At 37.2% G+C, this 16,422-nt stretch overlaps 1 protein-coding gene across 1 annotated transcript in view; it reads left to right on the top strand.

The window, feature by feature from the left end:
• Positions 1-16,422, top strand: part of PLEKHH2 (pleckstrin homology, MyTH4 and FERM domain containing H2) — a gene marked incomplete at its 3' end in the record, with an annotated part of 51,071 nt that overhangs the window by 20,217 nt on the left and 14,432 nt on the right. Inside the window, exons 7-18 of the mRNA XM_080615471.1 lie at positions 1,619-2,604; positions 3,639-3,714; positions 4,200-4,294; positions 4,930-5,074; positions 7,302-7,438; positions 9,186-9,296; positions 9,561-9,647; positions 10,286-10,444; positions 11,075-11,155; positions 14,315-14,494; positions 15,269-15,377; positions 15,481-15,593. Coding sequence (XP_080471597.1) covers positions 1,619-2,604; positions 3,639-3,714; positions 4,200-4,294; positions 4,930-5,074; positions 7,302-7,438; positions 9,186-9,296; positions 9,561-9,647; positions 10,286-10,444; positions 11,075-11,155; positions 14,315-14,494; positions 15,269-15,377; positions 15,481-15,593 — 2,279 coding nt within the window. The remainder of the gene's footprint in view (positions 1-1,618; positions 2,605-3,638; positions 3,715-4,199; positions 4,295-4,929; positions 5,075-7,301; positions 7,439-9,185; positions 9,297-9,560; positions 9,648-10,285; positions 10,445-11,074; positions 11,156-14,314; positions 14,495-15,268; positions 15,378-15,480; positions 15,594-16,422) is intronic.

Below are 16,422 nucleotides of genomic sequence, written 5' to 3'. Positions count from 1 at the left end.
TCAATGCTAGTCTCTAATACTAGGAAGAAATCCTGTTGAGCACTAGAATCTCCATAATACCACTAATGCATTGTTTGTCAGTGTGTGGTGTCTGATAGGGTGCATTGGTTGCAAAGGAAAGGATTTCTTGTGGCTCAGGTTTGCTCCACAGTAGTGTAAGGAGTTTAAGGCTGCTTGTCCCCCAAGGAGGGCTGGTACATCTTTATGCCAGGGTAAAGTCTCATGTAAGTCCAGTTTCTGTATATTTTATCTATGCTGTCACTGATGTTCCAGTGTTAAGTTTCATGTCCAAACTCAACAAGATCAACTCAGTAATCTTTCATTAGAATGATGAAGGTCAGCAAAAAACAGAAGGGAATCTCAAGCATCTTTTCACACCACTGTTTCCCATCTGAAGAAAGAGAAAGCTCCAATATCAGTTCATATAATTTCCCCAACAAGCCCTGAAGTCTGGTAGTGCCAGCAAATTGTTGTGCTGTTATGCTTTTACAAGCAAAAGCAGTCTATTGCAGTTTGCCACTTCCCTTCAGCAATGAAAAGCTCAGGAAGGAGGCTCTGGTCCTTTGTTTGAGTTCCACAGTACTATTTATGACCTCAGCATTTTCTCCACAGTTAATCATGGTACCCAAAATTGCAAGTTGAGCTCTGTAGAAAATCAGAAACTGAAATAGATCCTATTAAAATTTTGTGTATTTGTATTACACCAAGTTCATTATAAAGGTGGGTATGTAGTATTATTTCCGTTTTTATAGATGAAGGAATTGAAGAAAGAATCTTCTTTTCAAGGGAGGGGATAAGAAATAAAACCTTATGCTTACTGGATGGAAACAGATCAACTTTTGTGACTTCATTATTTTAATGTGGACTAAATTAAAATCTTTGGCTTGTCCAATCCACATCAACTATCCCAAGTGTCTGTGTAGAAAAGCCCTAGTTCTCACATCTGTTTTAACTCAGGAGTAGCACGTGGGCCTCACTGACATGCTGCAAGCTATAGCTCTGTCTTGCAAAACCAGGTAAAAGTGAAATGCAGAAACAAAGCTATTTTTAATACAGTGTCTTTCCCTAAACATTTTTCAAGAGCCTTTCTTGTATATCTTAAGCATTCACCACTGGGAATACAATAATAGCTTGCAGAAGACATTTCTGTGTATAAACACTGTAGAAGTGGTCAGAATACTTAATTTGCTACTGTAAATCTTTTCTGACAAGCTTTCATTAAACTTTAATTTTCCTTAGATTTAAAATAAAGTAGCTAAATTTATATGCCCTCTTTAAGTCTTTAGGGTTTTGGGTGGGGGGTTGTTTGTTCGTTTCTTTGTTTTCAACAAACTTTGTGGCTCCAGTCTGCTTATCTTTACACTTACTGCTATTTTCAGTTTGACTAGAACTTTGAGTAACATCTGCTACAGTTTTTTTGGCAAACATCATTGCAACTTCAGTTGCATTCAAAAACTTAAAGTATTTTCTTAAGGTTTATTATTTATACTATTATGACACTTAAATGTGCTATGCACTTGGAATTATTACCTACTTACTATTTACAGACATGATAAAATCCGTGAGCAGTCAAGTTTGCTTAAGTAAGTTTCTCATATTCATTATATGTCTCCTCTAGAGAAGGATATCCTGGAAACTACCTTTGTTGGTCCTGCACACGAAACAAATAAAGGTCAGAAGTCATTGCAACAAAGTTCCTCTGGATCAGAGCAGAACAAAAATGTGAGAACGAGCTGTTCATCCAAAGATCTAGACAGTGACATGTCAAAGAACTCCTGTACTACTGGGAGTGACTGGAGCTCAGACGAGGATGGAGGAGATAAAGGACTGAAATCCAGGTGTGCATCGACTCTTTCGAGCCACACATCTGAAGAGAATGCAAGGTATGGTAGAGTGGGAAGTGAAGTGTATTTGACAGCATCTGATGACAGTAGTTCTCTATTTGAAGAAGAGAGTTTTGGTGTTCAGAGGACTCAGCACAAGAGGCTATATTCCTGGCAGCAAGGGTCCCAAAGAAAAGGCCAGAACAATCCAGGTGGAAAGTGCAACTCTGACTTCACAAGTAAAAAAAAAGACCAAGATAGTTCTTCAGATGAGCTGAATAAGAAATTTCAGTCTCAGAGGCTAGATTATTCATCCTCATCCAGTGAGGCAAATACCCCAAGTCCAATTTTAACCCCTGCTCTGACACCCAAACACCCAATTCTGGCAACCTCTGCAGGTTCTCAATGCACAACACAGTCAGATTCTCCCTCAAATTTGCCACCTCCAAAGTTACGGACTCCAAATATGTTCAGTATAAATTCAGCATTAGCAAAGAAACATCTTAGCCAGCCCCAGCTGAGTTCTGACAGAATGTTTGGTAGAAATAGAAATGCCATAAGTTTGATACGTCCATGGAGACCTCAGGAAACAGACATTGATCTGGTGGATGGAGAAGATAGTGATATTTTAGAGAAAATGGAGATTGGCTGTGATGAAGGAGTGTTTACCTATGACTGCAGTGAAGCACAAAATGCTGACACAGAGGAACCTTGTGATACAACAAAAAAGGGTGCTGGCAACAAACCTCCAACCCCTCCATTGCATCGATTTCCTTCCTGGGTAAGTGTAATTACAGATATTTTTACTACTGGTAAAACTAACTCATTTTCATGCTGCTTTTATGATTTTTATTGCCTCTAGCTTTCTTATTTTCTGTTTGATGACAAGACAGGGTCATCAAACAGATGAAGGGTTACTTTGATTGGGTCTAAGACAAAAAACTGAGAACTAAGTTTGAATTGAAGCACAGTATTTCTGCTGTTGAAAACATAGTCACTATTTTTTTAGATAAGACCAATTTTTTTCATGTCACATCTAAGTTACTGACGTCCTCTTGAGCATATCAAAGGAGGTAATACTTGTGACTGCATTTATTTATTTATCGTAACACCAACGGAGTCTAAGAGTGTTGGTGTCAGTGCCTTTGCTATAACCATAGTACCACTCACAGTCCAGACAATTAAGTTGACAGAAAGCAGCTAAAGGTTACAGAAGTTATTGATCACATTTACAAGTAAAACTTTAAAGCCATCTTTTGGGTAATTAAAATAGATATTAATGTTTTACACAAAATCCAAAATTAACTGTGTCAAGACTCACCAATTCTGCAGTTTCACACTCTGAGATTTATTAATGATTCAGAGATGAATTATGCATTAATATAATGTTTTCTTTATGTATATACTTTCATGCATATTTTTTCATTATAGATTTTCTTATTTTGGCCTTTTAACACAAAAAAGTTGAAGAGTTGCCTTGTAATGGCATTTATATGTTCTTAACAGACAATCTTCCATTAAAAATTAGAAAAGTAATTCTTGCTATAGCTTCTTTGGCCCCTCATAATGGTATTTTTAAAAAGAAGTTACCTACAGGCCAATCATTGAGTGAGGAAAGTTTGAAACATACTGTGGATGTGATGGGTATAGCATAGAATGCATTTTTTCAGCTGCTATTGATGATGCCATTTTATCAAGCATTTTATCCCATTGTTGCACTAACACAAAGACTAAGAGGCTATGTGGAGGCTAAACAGAAGAAAAGTAATGGTTGTGTTTTAATTATCTACCATCAAATCCATTCTGCTTGTATAGGAAAGCAGAATTTATGCTGTAGCCAAATCTGGTTTAAGGATGTCTGAAGCTTTCACCATGGAATCTGTTAACCAAAGTAAGTGGTTTGATTGTTCATTGTCTCATCAACAAAAAATTCTGTTCTTACAGTGATTTGTAAGCAAGGACCAAATGTCCCATGTTCCTCTAAGATACTTTAATGAAGTTTCAGTTATCTGCCATTTAAAGCCTAGAAATTGACTATCTTTCCACTGCCTTCTATTACCTTGCCTCTTAACTTTGTGCTGAATTTATACTTTGTTCACTCCAGTTTTCTTTGCAATTCATTTTGAAGATTCTATACCAGGTAACAAGGCAAGAGATTATACTTCCAATTTAAAAAGGAATAGTGGTCATGACTACAATTTATTTATACTGCTTAAAACCACTGTAAATTTCAAAAAGCTACAAATCTCACATCTGAAACAGTTCGGGAATTATTTTACTTTTAAAGCAGTTATACAGTGCAAAAAATGACATTTGAATTTCTTTAGTTGAGGGGTGAATTACTAAGGTAATTAATAAAATATGTTGCTTTTTTAGGTGCTGTTTCACTAACTTCATACTCTGTATCTGGATTATATACATCTCTGATATATAAGAACATGACCACTCCTGTCTACACCACTTTGAAAGGGGTAACTATTACTGTTTAAAGGAAATTTTAAAATACCATTAGGCTTCACATCTAGGAACTTGCTGTTTCACGTTTGATGCTACCATGCCAAATATGCCATAAGATGATGTTTAGAGATCACAGAACCCCAGAAGTAATGGAAATGTCAAATAGCTGGGGAAAAAAAATACTGCTGCTTATAAAATGTTACTAGCCCAGGTCAGTTCTTCTTGTGTTCTTTGCTGATTTTTTCCAAAGGCCTGTTAATTATTAAACAGAACCACATGGTGCTCAATACCATAACTGAAAGTGTGTGTATGTGTAGAAATGTCTTTGTGTCAGTGCCAAAACTGTTTATAGTCAGATAGCCAGCAGTAACTAATCACAGCATTGTTTGTTTTCTGGCAGCCTTTTATGATTTGGAAAGGCCCATGCCTTGAGCTACCTCAGGTTTCTGTTTTTAAAGTGTGGGTGTAGTTGAGTATGCAGAGGGCAGAGTGAATTCAGTTTTATTTTAATACTTGTGTGCCAAAACTCACAACTCAAGTAAGAACAGCTTTGAATGTTACGAAGCCGGCAGAGTTCTGCCACAGTATGAAGGAAATGACTGATACCCTTTGTGCAAGGTATTAAAGACTGTTGTGTTAATTTCTGCAGAAAGCAACTCAGATAAGCAATAGCCCATTTATAGATGAGTCATCAGGATCTGAGGAAGAAGACAGCTCTCGGTCCAGCTCAAGGACTTCTGAGTCTGATTCTCGAAGCAGAAGTGGTCCAGGTAGTCCTCGGGCTATGAAACGAGGTAGGCAAAAACCATAAGAACAAGTAACTTCTGAGAAGTTTGGAAAACTAGACAGTTTATATGATATTCTTAGAAATTGATTTCTTCCTTAAAGAGCACGGACATCTTAAATCTAGGCTTTTATCCCAACTATCAAAGCCTAGATCTTTTATTCAAGCAGGATAAAGGACTGTTATACATGGCTTTCTTTCTAATGGTATTATTAAAGATGTCTTTTTAAGGCATTAATCTAGTAGCTGGCTGTTGTTATGACGGAAGAGTGACTGGTACATTTAAAGTGAGAAGCTCCATTCTGTCTATACTCTGTCATGCTAAAGACTTCCTATGACCTTTAAAAAGGTGGGTAAAAATGATGTAGAGAAAAGTATTTGCCATCAGAAAAAAAACCACATATATTCAAGTTTATAAAACAAAGTAATAGTTTCATGTGATCAGAAACCAGGTGGAAAAGTTCCCTCAACAGAGTATTTGATTCCGTCATCTCATGCAATGAAGAGCTTATTTCGTTTTTACAGTGATTGTCTCAAAGTCCTGTGCAAAGAATTAGTTGAAACACTTGAATCCAGTAATGTTCTGTCTTTTGTGGAAGACAAATCTCTCATCTCTCAGTAACTGTGTGTTTTCCATCTGCAGAATTAAAATAATGTGCTTCATATCATTGAAAGTTACAATGCTTCTTCAATGGGGTGACAGTATCAGTGTTACATCCCTGTGAGTATTTTTTCATTGGGTAAACCAAGGAAGACTGAAATCTAAGATCCAAGTAAGGCTATGTGTTAAGATCCTTCATTATACATTGCTTTAGAAATGCAAAATAACATTATTTAGTAATCTCTGTCAGACATGTTAAAATCCCAGTGAGAAGGAGCTCCGCTCTGTCACACTGGAGCAGGTGGATAGAGCCCCTGGTCCACTGGGAATTTTCCAGTGCCAGCCACATGTGGTTGAGTCTGTTACAAGTGATGTAGTTGTAATTTTGATATATTAGTTTGAAAAGGACCCACTGTTCCTGCTTCCCAGCAGCTCCATCTTGCTAAGCAAAAATCAGTGCCGTGGCTGCAGACGTATCTCATGTCATATGCTTGAGCAACAGGAAGGGTAAATTAGTGAATTTAACAGCTGGTTTCGCCTGCAGTTTATATTCGTGTCTCTGAAATGGAACCATTCCTTTTGCTTGTGTTTCCTTCCCGTAAAATAGTCCTTGTATGGAAACCTTTCTTAACCACAAAACACATACGTACATATCTTTGTTGAGGTCAGATTGTTGAGATCAAAAATCTAGACAGTCACAAGTTTCTCTAGGCACATAGTTAAAACTTGCTGCATTTTTGCTATTGAAGATCCAGCACGAGAAGAACCCACCCTGACAGCCCAGGTGTCTTACCGAAGCAATAAATGAGAAATACTTTTTTCTTAAATAAAACTGGCAAATGAGTTTGGAAATTAATGAAACAAAGGAAACAAGCATCTTCATTTCAATCTTGGGGAGTAACCTTTTGGAGTAGAACACTAGTCCTTACAAAAGGACATGTTCACATGTTTGAAAATAATTATTGCTATGATGAATAAGGGTGGAGTCTGGAATTTTATCACTGATTCTCTGGAACTGAAAACAGGGTGCATTTCTTTTTTCAAGATTAAAGCTAATAAAGTAAAAAAAAAAAAATCCTGAAATTTGGAATTCGGCTTTTTAGAAAACCTCAGTATAAAAATTCATGGTAATTGCAGAATAAAGATAGTCACCTACAGGTTCAGCATAGAGCAGATCTTGAGCATGGCTTCTTAGTACATAAGTATTAGAAGTCCATATACTAGACCAAAGGCAGAAAGGGTAAGGGGAGTGTTGCTTAGTTTTATTAAAGATCCCATCTACAGAATGAGTGTGATTCATGGCACCGACTTCTTCCTTCAGAAAGCTTTTGTAATTTAACAGAAAGTGATAATACATAGAAGACATTTAGTTGTTGTTTCATTCACAAGTGACTTTAACTCTGTTTAATTACGAAGAAATGGGGATTCAAGTATTAGCACTGTGCTAAGCATTTGATATGCTGATATTTAAAAAAATTCTGCTTTTTAATCAGGCTTGGTTCCTGATGGATTTATGCTGGTATCTGTGTTTGCCTGCAGATCCTACTCAGATATTCTTTCTGCATGGATATTCTGATCTCATTTGTTTCTAATTAATAAAAAAATACAAAGAAACATCTTTCTTCTTTTAACACAGGTGTGTCTCTGTCTTCTGTGACCTCAGAAAGTGACTATGCTATTCCTCCAGATGCATATTCAGTAGATACAGACTATTCAGAGCCAGAGCAGAAACTTCCTAAGACTTCTTCCTCATCTAGTGATAATGGAAAAAATGTAAGTACCGAAGTTCTGTGAAGAGGTGTACCTGTGGTGTGTGTGTACATTTATGTTCACAGACTGCTACCAAATCTCAGTATCAGCCTTGCTGACTCACAGACCGCCTTATGAGTACAAATAGCAAAATAAACCAACAATAAGTTAGCCATGTAAGATTATAATGATTGAAGGAAAATGGAGGCTAATTCTGAGCTTTCTGTATAATAAATGGAAATAGGTAGGTAACTCCAGAAGACAATTCAAAGCACTTAAGAGATTTTCCTTTTTTTGAACCAGATATGGTATCAGATTGCATATGAAATACTAAAATCAACTTAAAATTATTATCTGAATATTCAGGGAAATAGAAGGGCATTCCAGTGAAGGAGTTGAAGGAATCAATAGAAATCTATGTGCAGTAATACACTTCTATAGTTTCCTCATACAGAGAAAACTTTACGCTTCAGAGAAATCCTAAGTAGAGCAACATGCAAGGACAAAACATTGTGGGGCATTGGTCTGTGTAGTAGCTAGTGTCTTAACATAGAATCATAGAATAGTTAGGGTTAGAAAGGACTTTAAGATCATCTAGTTCCAACCTCCCTGCTATGGGCAGGGATTCCTCACCCTAGACCATGTTGCCCACGGCTCTGTTCAGCCTGGCCGTGAAGACGGCCAGGTATGGAGCATTTACCACTTCCTTGGGCATCGTGTTCCAGTAAGCTCACAGTAAAGAATTTCTTCCTTATATCTAACCTGAACTTTCCCTATTTTAAGTTTAAACCCAATCTGCCTTGTCCTATCGCTACAGTCCCTGATGAAGAGTACCTCTCCAGCATCCTTGTAGGCCTCCTTCAGATATTGGAAGGCCACTATGAGGTCTCCACGCAGCCTTCTCATCTCCAGGCTGAACAGCCCCAACTTTCTCAGCCTGTCTTCATACGGGAGGTGCTCCCGTCCCCTGATCATCCTCGTGGCCCTCCTCTGGACTTGTTCCAACAGTTCCATGTCCTTTTTATGTTGAGGACACCAGAACTGCACACAATACTCCAAGTGAGGTCTCACAAGAGCAGAGTAGAGGGGCAGGATCACCTCCTTCAACCTGCTGGTCATGCTGCTTTTGATGCAGCCCAGGATATGGTTGGCTTTCTGGGCTGTGAGTGCACATTGAAGCCGCCTCATGTTAAGTTTCTCATCAACCAACACCCCCAAGTTCTTCTCCACAGTACAAGTGGATTAACAGCCTGGGGATGAAGGTAATTTATTTTACGCTTTCTTCACAGAGCGGAACTGTGAACTCTTGTGTTCTACGGGTATACATACTAAAAGTATGTCTGTGCAGAGCTCTGAATTACAGTGCTCTATACCTGGTCTGTAGGCTAGGCCCTGAAGTTGGGGAAAATATGTATTTACATTGTATTAATTTTGTTCCTTGTTTAATACAGATAATTAGAAAGTAAAATCAGAAATCATCCTATTCTTCATTCTTTTGTATAGTTCTGGGCAAATCACTTTCCTTCATGTACTATAACTGTAAGTAGGGATATTAATTAGTTTTCCCATATGCATGAAATTTGTCTTAATTGATGCTTGTAAAAACTTTGTCATTAGACTAGAAGTCTCATCAAATACTGTAATTATTACTTAGCATGCTTTTAAGCCATTAAAGTATCTCTGTGTGTGTGTGTGTATGTATACATATCTCTGATGGGTATACGTACATATCTGTACCTAACTGCTTTTTATCTACCCTCTAAATAACCAGGAACCTTTGGAAAAATCTGGATATCTGTTAAAAATGGGTGGTAAAGTAAAGACCTGGAAACGACGGTGGTTTGTGCTTAAAGGAGGCGAATTACTATACTATAAATCTCCAGTGAGTACATGTAAACTTATCTGCTATTTAATATGAGATTGTTCTGACTGAGAATCTAGGACTGCTAGAAGGAAAAGAAATGCATTCCTGGTGTCTGAGCTGTTAGAGGGCGATTCAGGACTCAGTTCCTCAAGAGGTGTACAAGGGTACTCAATGTTTAACTAGGAAGTATTTGTCAGGATTAATGTTTAAGTGAGTTCTATAATTATTTATTGTTCTCTGTTGGTTGATTTAAAATATTCTCTTTCTGTTCTTTCCATACAGAGTGATGTAATTCGAAAACCTCAAGGTCAAATTGAGCTAAATGCATGTAGCCAGATTGAAAGGGGTGATGGAAAACAAACAATTCAGGTGCTTGCTTTCCTCATCTGTATTTCAGCAAGTATTTATTCCCTTCATCCCCCAAAACAACACCTTGTTCCAGTCTGTATTGCACTGGAAGTCCAAGTGTGGACTTGGAATTAACCAGTGCCATTTGTTTGAAACCAAAGAATCATTTCAGTTACAGAAACTATAAAGAAGGCCTACATGTAGTCTTGTTTGTATGCTACAAAGGTCAGATCTTCATATATGAGATATAAATAGTAGTCTTGGGGCCAGCCATTATGGTTGAGAGAAGTTGCTTATCTGGAAGGAGATGAATTTCAAGGCCGGGTTGGACAGAGCCTTGGGTGACATGGTTTAGTGTGAGGTGTTCCTGCCCGTGGCAGGGGGGTTGGAACTAAGATGATCTTAAGGTCCTTTCCAACCCTAACTATTCTATGATTCTATGAATTGAGTTTTCTCAGCTCTGCTGTCCTGGAACTTTTCACATAAAGGTCTGTCTGCTCTGCCTGGCCACAGAAAATTTCATTAATGAAAAGTACTTTAGGGCATATAGACCCCCCAAAGTTGTGAATCTATGGTGGTAGTGTATGTTACAACCCCCACATTGTGGGGTCAAAGTATAATGTTCTTAAAGCTGAAGAGACTCTCCTGTTCTTACACAGCTGACCACAGAAAAACGAACATACTACCTGACTGCAGATTCTCCCAACATCTTAGAAGAATGGATCAAAGTACTACAGAATGTACTTAAAATACAGGCTTCCAGCCCACTTTTCATACAGCCTGAAGTCAAGCCAACCATGAAAGGATTACTGACAAAGGTCGGAACACTCTTCTTCCCCCAGTCTGCTTTATTCTATATTTCTTAACAATAATATCTAGATGAAAATGCCCTACAGTAAAGTAAATACTAACAAAACAGGCATGTATGTGCTTTCACAGTACTTCACAATGTGAAGAAGCTCACCTACTGATGTTTGTTTGATTCGATTACTTTTTCTTTCTGTCTTTAATTTATTAGTTCCTGTGTTGAGTTCTCCATTTGCACTTCTGTGGTATCCTAGTTCAGCATATGTTTCAGTAGCTAATTGATCAAACTTATTTCAGTGGAGTGCTCTCTTTTTCTGTATTACTTACTGGGACAGATTATTTCAAGGTAATAAGAATACAAAGGTTTTTTTCTCTTCTTCCATTTTCTCAGCTTTCACTAATTGAGGCCTGATCCAAAGCCAAATGAAAAACTCACACTGGTCTGACTAGGCTTTAGATAAGCATCTAATGCTTTCAATCTTGTGCCCTTAATAGAGTTATACAGTTTTAATTATTTTTCTAGTAATGTGGAAAAGAATTTGAACCAAGGCATTTAGTCCCAGCATCATCAAAGTTCAGAGGTGGTGCAGTGTAATCTGTATTTCTCTGCTGTGATTGTTCCTAATGTTCTGTAATTTCAGGTGAAACATGGATATTCCAAAAGAGTTTGGTGTACTCTAGTTGGAAAAATTCTGTATTATTTCCGTAATCAAGAAGACAAGGTAAGTCCTGTACTTGTTTCCTCAGTGAATGGAAGGTAACATACTGAAGTAGACTTTAAACAGTAAGTTACGGCTTTATTAGGGGACAGGGCCTATTTATTAGGCCTGGGTAGTATATGCCTATTTTATCTTGATTACTAAATATTTAGACTTCACAGATTGTCAACTTGGGAAGTTTCCATCTAATAGACGGTATTCCAGGGCACACCCATTGGTCTTCTTCTTCTACAGCACATGATACATATTCATCATCTTCTTATCCCTACCTGAAGGGAGACACTGATTTGCTGGCAGTTCAGGTATCCCCTTCTGACAGGTGTGAGACTCATCAGAAAAGACCTGGCTGTCATTTACTTCTGGAAGCTGACCCTTTCTAACGTATGTTTGCAGTGGGCAGTGACTGCAGGTTTCAAGAAATTAAGTGTTTTTATCTGACTTCCAAATCCTGTTCTTCGGTATATTACTTCACAGTGCTGCAACAAAGGCAAGGGCAAAAAAAAAAAGCCTAGCAGGATGCAGTTTGCTGCTTTGCAGATGTGTGTCTGGAGGAGGGGATCTTTTCCCATTCCCCTTGAGGATTACAGAAAAGGAGCTCACTGTCTACAGCTAATGAAGTAAACAGAAAGGGAGATGGAGGATGCTAAGGAAAGGGACAAGAAAATTATTTCTAAAACCTAGAGAAAATACTATTCGAGGAAGAAAAGGAAGAAATGAGATCCAGTTAGTTTAAAGCTAACCTCCCAGCATCCCATATCCTGTAGGACACAAGTCCTACAAGGAAGAGCAAAACCTGCCACTTCCACATTGGGCCTGGCCTTTAGTTCTGTACTGACCCTCTTGAATATTGTTGGTTCTAATATTTCCAGCCATATTTACCTACCAAAACAGGACAAAGGACTCTTCTTAGTCAGACTTTTCACCTGCCCTTTTGCTCCCAAGGCATTGTATATTGTCATCAAGAAACATCTTTTTAATGGAGATAGGTCAGGAACAAGATTTTTTAAACAAGAATTCTTGTTAATACCACTGAGGTTATGAATATTTGATTAATACCCTTATTACCTATACCAAAAAGACTGATGAAACTTGAGCAGATGATAACAGTACACTGAGCCACTGTAACCTACAGTTCAAAAAAAATCAGAAAATCTCATTTGTTACTTCTAATGTAACCAAATGATCACACTGAACCCACAAATTCATGGTCTTTGTATAAAGCTAGCTATGTCCTTTGTTATACTTCCCTTTCGTAGCCATTTTTAAACATTCAACTAAAACTTATTTCTAGAACTGTATGAATAAGATAGCAGTAACCATCCATCAAAACATTTTATTTTAATTACACACAAGGCTGTGGAATCAAATTACTATAGCGGTAATCTCTAGCTCATTTTACAGAGACATAAAAATTAACTTGCATTTTCTCCTATGAAGAAATCTCTATGTTTAAAGTATCTGAATTTACACATTCTTACAATTGAAGATTTTGGTGTTTTAGCGTGCCCTTTAGAAGCATCCTAAGAATTTTGCTGGATTCTTGTAAACATTTCCCTCACATTTGGAACAACTTTTGCTGCCCTTTTAAAGCAAAATTGAAACTAATTTGCTAGCTTGTAATAGAATAAGAATTTAGCTTTTATAAGCAGAATATGTGTGAAGTTTTCCAAAGCTAGTTCATTTCTGATGTTCAACAATTTGCTAATTAAAACCATGTTTGCTGTAGCTGACTGTATCTGTGCAGAAACAAAATACACAATCTGCAGTACTGGATTCCATAAAAGTGGCCTCTTTCCAAAACAGAATGCAAATTTAAAGAGTTGACTTTTAGTTGTGTTTTAGTTAAACTTAGTAAGTAAATAAGTCTTGACTATTTTTATGTGAAACAGCATCTCTTGATTCTCAAAATCTCATTTTGTTCAAAAAGTTGAATGCTTCAGGAGCACCACAGAAAATACAAATCGCTGCATGCATTTTTAATCCTTATTAGGATCCCCACTATTCCAGTTAGAGCACTGTAGTAAAGAGCCACAACTATGTGATGTTTTCTTCACAGTTACTGTATTAACAGCTCACTTCATCGAATCAGTATTCAAGAAGTCCACCCTAGATTAAGTCAAACTTACCAGCTACTCTCCAATAGGGTATTTTAAAATTTTAAACAGTGTTACTGAGAAGCCTCATCTGCTTTTTCTCTGGTTGATATTTCAAGGTAACTTACTTTAGGCTTACACTTGAATGTGGCACAAATAAGATGCTAGTGTGTAACTATCCTTTTACCTAAGGGAAACAGACATCCTTTTCTTTCTGCTGAATCACTAAGCATTGCTAGACATCACAAAGAACACAGAAACAGTAGCTAAGGCTTCTTTACTGCACCACTGAATAACACTTTTTTGAACATCCTCATGTCTGACCAGGTAGGGAAAGAGCAGTGGTGCTGTGGGAAAGGAGGGAGCTTTGCACAAAATTGCCAGTAACGACTGTCATCCTCTGCCAGTCCTATCACCCAGCTGCGAAGACTGAGTGCTGTATTTGTGTTCATCGTGGGTTCCTGTTGATAATGGTTATGAAAAAAATAACTTCTGTGAAAATTTCCTCTTGAATGGCTTTTCATGTAAAATATTTCCTGATAAATGATCATAACTGCATATACAAATTCAGACTCAGGTACTGTGATGTATCAGACTGCAGAATTAAACCAACTGAGAAGATCTACCACACAAAAAAATTACCTTTTAAATTTATAGCATGATCAAAATAAATACATGAACAATACACTGCTGTCCTCTGAAATAATAAGATTATAATTAAAGTTCTAGGCTGACACAGGGAATTTTTGCTTGGAACCAGGTCTGGAAACTCTGAAGAATTACTTCTGTCACCCTAACAGACATTTATTGCATTAACTAGATAGAGAAGCAGTCATGGAAAAGAATTTTGAAAGTCTCCCTTTCAGACTTCGGCATATATCATTCTCCTTCTGCTGTCTGCAACAGCAGGCTTATCTGGCATTCCTTGGCAGGACTGAAAATGCATAAATACAAATGGGCATTGATGGTAGTTCATATTTTTCTTTCTATTTGTAGAATAAGAAATATAAAATCACTCTGCACTGAAGTAAATATTTGTTCTCTCACCAATTCTGATATCTACTTTTAGTTTCCTCTTGGTCAAATCAAGCTTTTTGAGGCAAAGGTTGAAGAAGTTGATAGATCCTGCGATTCTGATGAAGATTATGAGGCTAGTGGTCGCAGTTTATTATCTACACATTATACCGTTGTTATCCACCCTAAAGATCAAGGACCCACGTATCTTCTTATAGGATCCAAACATGAGAAGGTAATAAAAGGACTTTTTAATTGAGTTTCAGTAACACGTCTACGAGTATGGTGCTGTGATATGAATATTTCTTAGAGGAGGAAGAGGGGGACCTACAAGTCATCTGGTTCGTCGTTTGATACAATAAGCAAGGAGAAGGTCCTGCTTCATTAACATCAGTCAGAGTTTGTCTGTGAACCAGTGCTATTATAGATTATCCTTTTTAAAATAGATGAAAATAAGCCAGTTTGCCTACAGTATCTCAAATATACTGCAACTGGAGAATTTTTCTCACATTACATTAACTTGTAGACAGATCTATAGTAGACCTTCCTGAGAGGTTCTGAGATGCTGGCATCTATTTTCACTGATAAGGCTAACAGTAGGGAAGATTTCCCTACTGAAGTGAAGGAGTAATAAGAGGTATGGTTAAAACAATTTTTATTATTATTGTTTCATTGTTCTCAAGTAATCTTGTAGACTTAATTTTGCCTTCTGACCTTATGCCCAGTTTAGCAGGATCTGCCAGTGATAAAAAGGCACTTATGTTAGCTTTCTAAAGAGGAAAGGAAGAATTCCCTGATATTAGCCGTGACTGCTGAGGATAAGAGCTCTGTCCAGCCTTCCTTGCTTAATATTTGTAACATAGAGACCATGCATACAGGTGTATTCAGAGGCAAACTCCTTTGGGGTTCAACAAGAGCATATGGTAGTGTTTCAACTTGATAGCAAAGTCCCAGCGAAGCAGTTCCTTCCAACATGGAATGATTGAGCTGCTGTGTTTTTCTCCTCTAGGACATGTGGCTTTATCATCTAACAGTTGCAGCTGGAAGTACCAGTGTAAATGTTGGATCTGAGTTTGAACAACTTATTTGCAAATTACTAAATATGGAAGGTGATATCAGTAAGTTTGTTTTTGTTTCAACATACTAATCTTCTTATACTTATTTACTAAATATACTTATGATCTGAATTAATTGTAAAACCCATATATTTTACGCATTTAGCCTCTCAGATTTGGAGACATCCTACCCTTTGCCACAGCAAAGAAGGAATTGCTTCCCCTCTTACAACATTGCCATCAGAAGCCTTGCAAACTGAAGCAATTAAATTATTTAAGGTAAAACCCATAGGAAATGCCTTTTTTATAAACCAACTTACTATTTTAACTCTCAGCTAAAGTATAATTATTAGTTGGCTTACTAGAGATATTCCATAGATAAAAGAAAAGAGACATTTACTCTTTACTGGAGGTAACTAATGACAGTACTGGAATGTCCCCATATGATCTCGCCAAACAATCACTTCCAATGCAGAGATCACTTTTAGGTGTGAGGGAGCGGTTTAGGCTTCAACTTTTGGCCTTTCTACTGAGGTTATTGAAAGTTAGTAGAAAAATCCACAGCCATCATGGATGATAATTTTACCATGAAGTTTGTAAGCTCCAGAGAACCTAACAGCATGGATGGATCTCTGTATTTAGAGAATTGTACCTCAAATACTATTTTTCAATTAGGTTTCAGGAAGAGCAAATGGTAGGTGAAAGTTTTGTTGTAGATATATTTAAATCTGCTAGAAGAAGCTTTAAAAATCTGATGAAAAACAAAGCAAAGTTTAAGTTTAAGCAAGCCATGGATTATTTCAAATTGAGATAGAAGGCAGAGATTCTACTGCTCTTTTTAATGAAAAAAATCTTTTCTTCATATGATGTAGGTATTCTTAAAAGACTGATTGGGTATTCTAGTGATAGAGAAAATATTACAGAGCAAAATTAGTGAAAGTATTTCATGATAGTTTATTTAATTAACTTCTGAAGATTTTCATACATCTGTAAAAATACACATGTATAAATCTTCCAGTAGTAGTGAAATGGATTTGTGATTAAGAGACATGCAGTGGTTCATAACTGCTGTGCCACAGCTGGATTCTTGAGAATTTCTGTATCCCAG

The sequence above is a fragment of the Psittacula echo genome (genome assembly GCF_963264785.1).
Source record: "Psittacula echo genome assembly, chromosome: 4".
NCBI lineage: Eukaryota > Metazoa > Chordata > Aves > Psittaciformes > Psittacidae > Psittacula > Psittacula echo.
The sequence above is the reverse complement of the archived record's forward strand: the minus strand, read 5'-3'. Positions and strand labels throughout refer to the sequence as shown.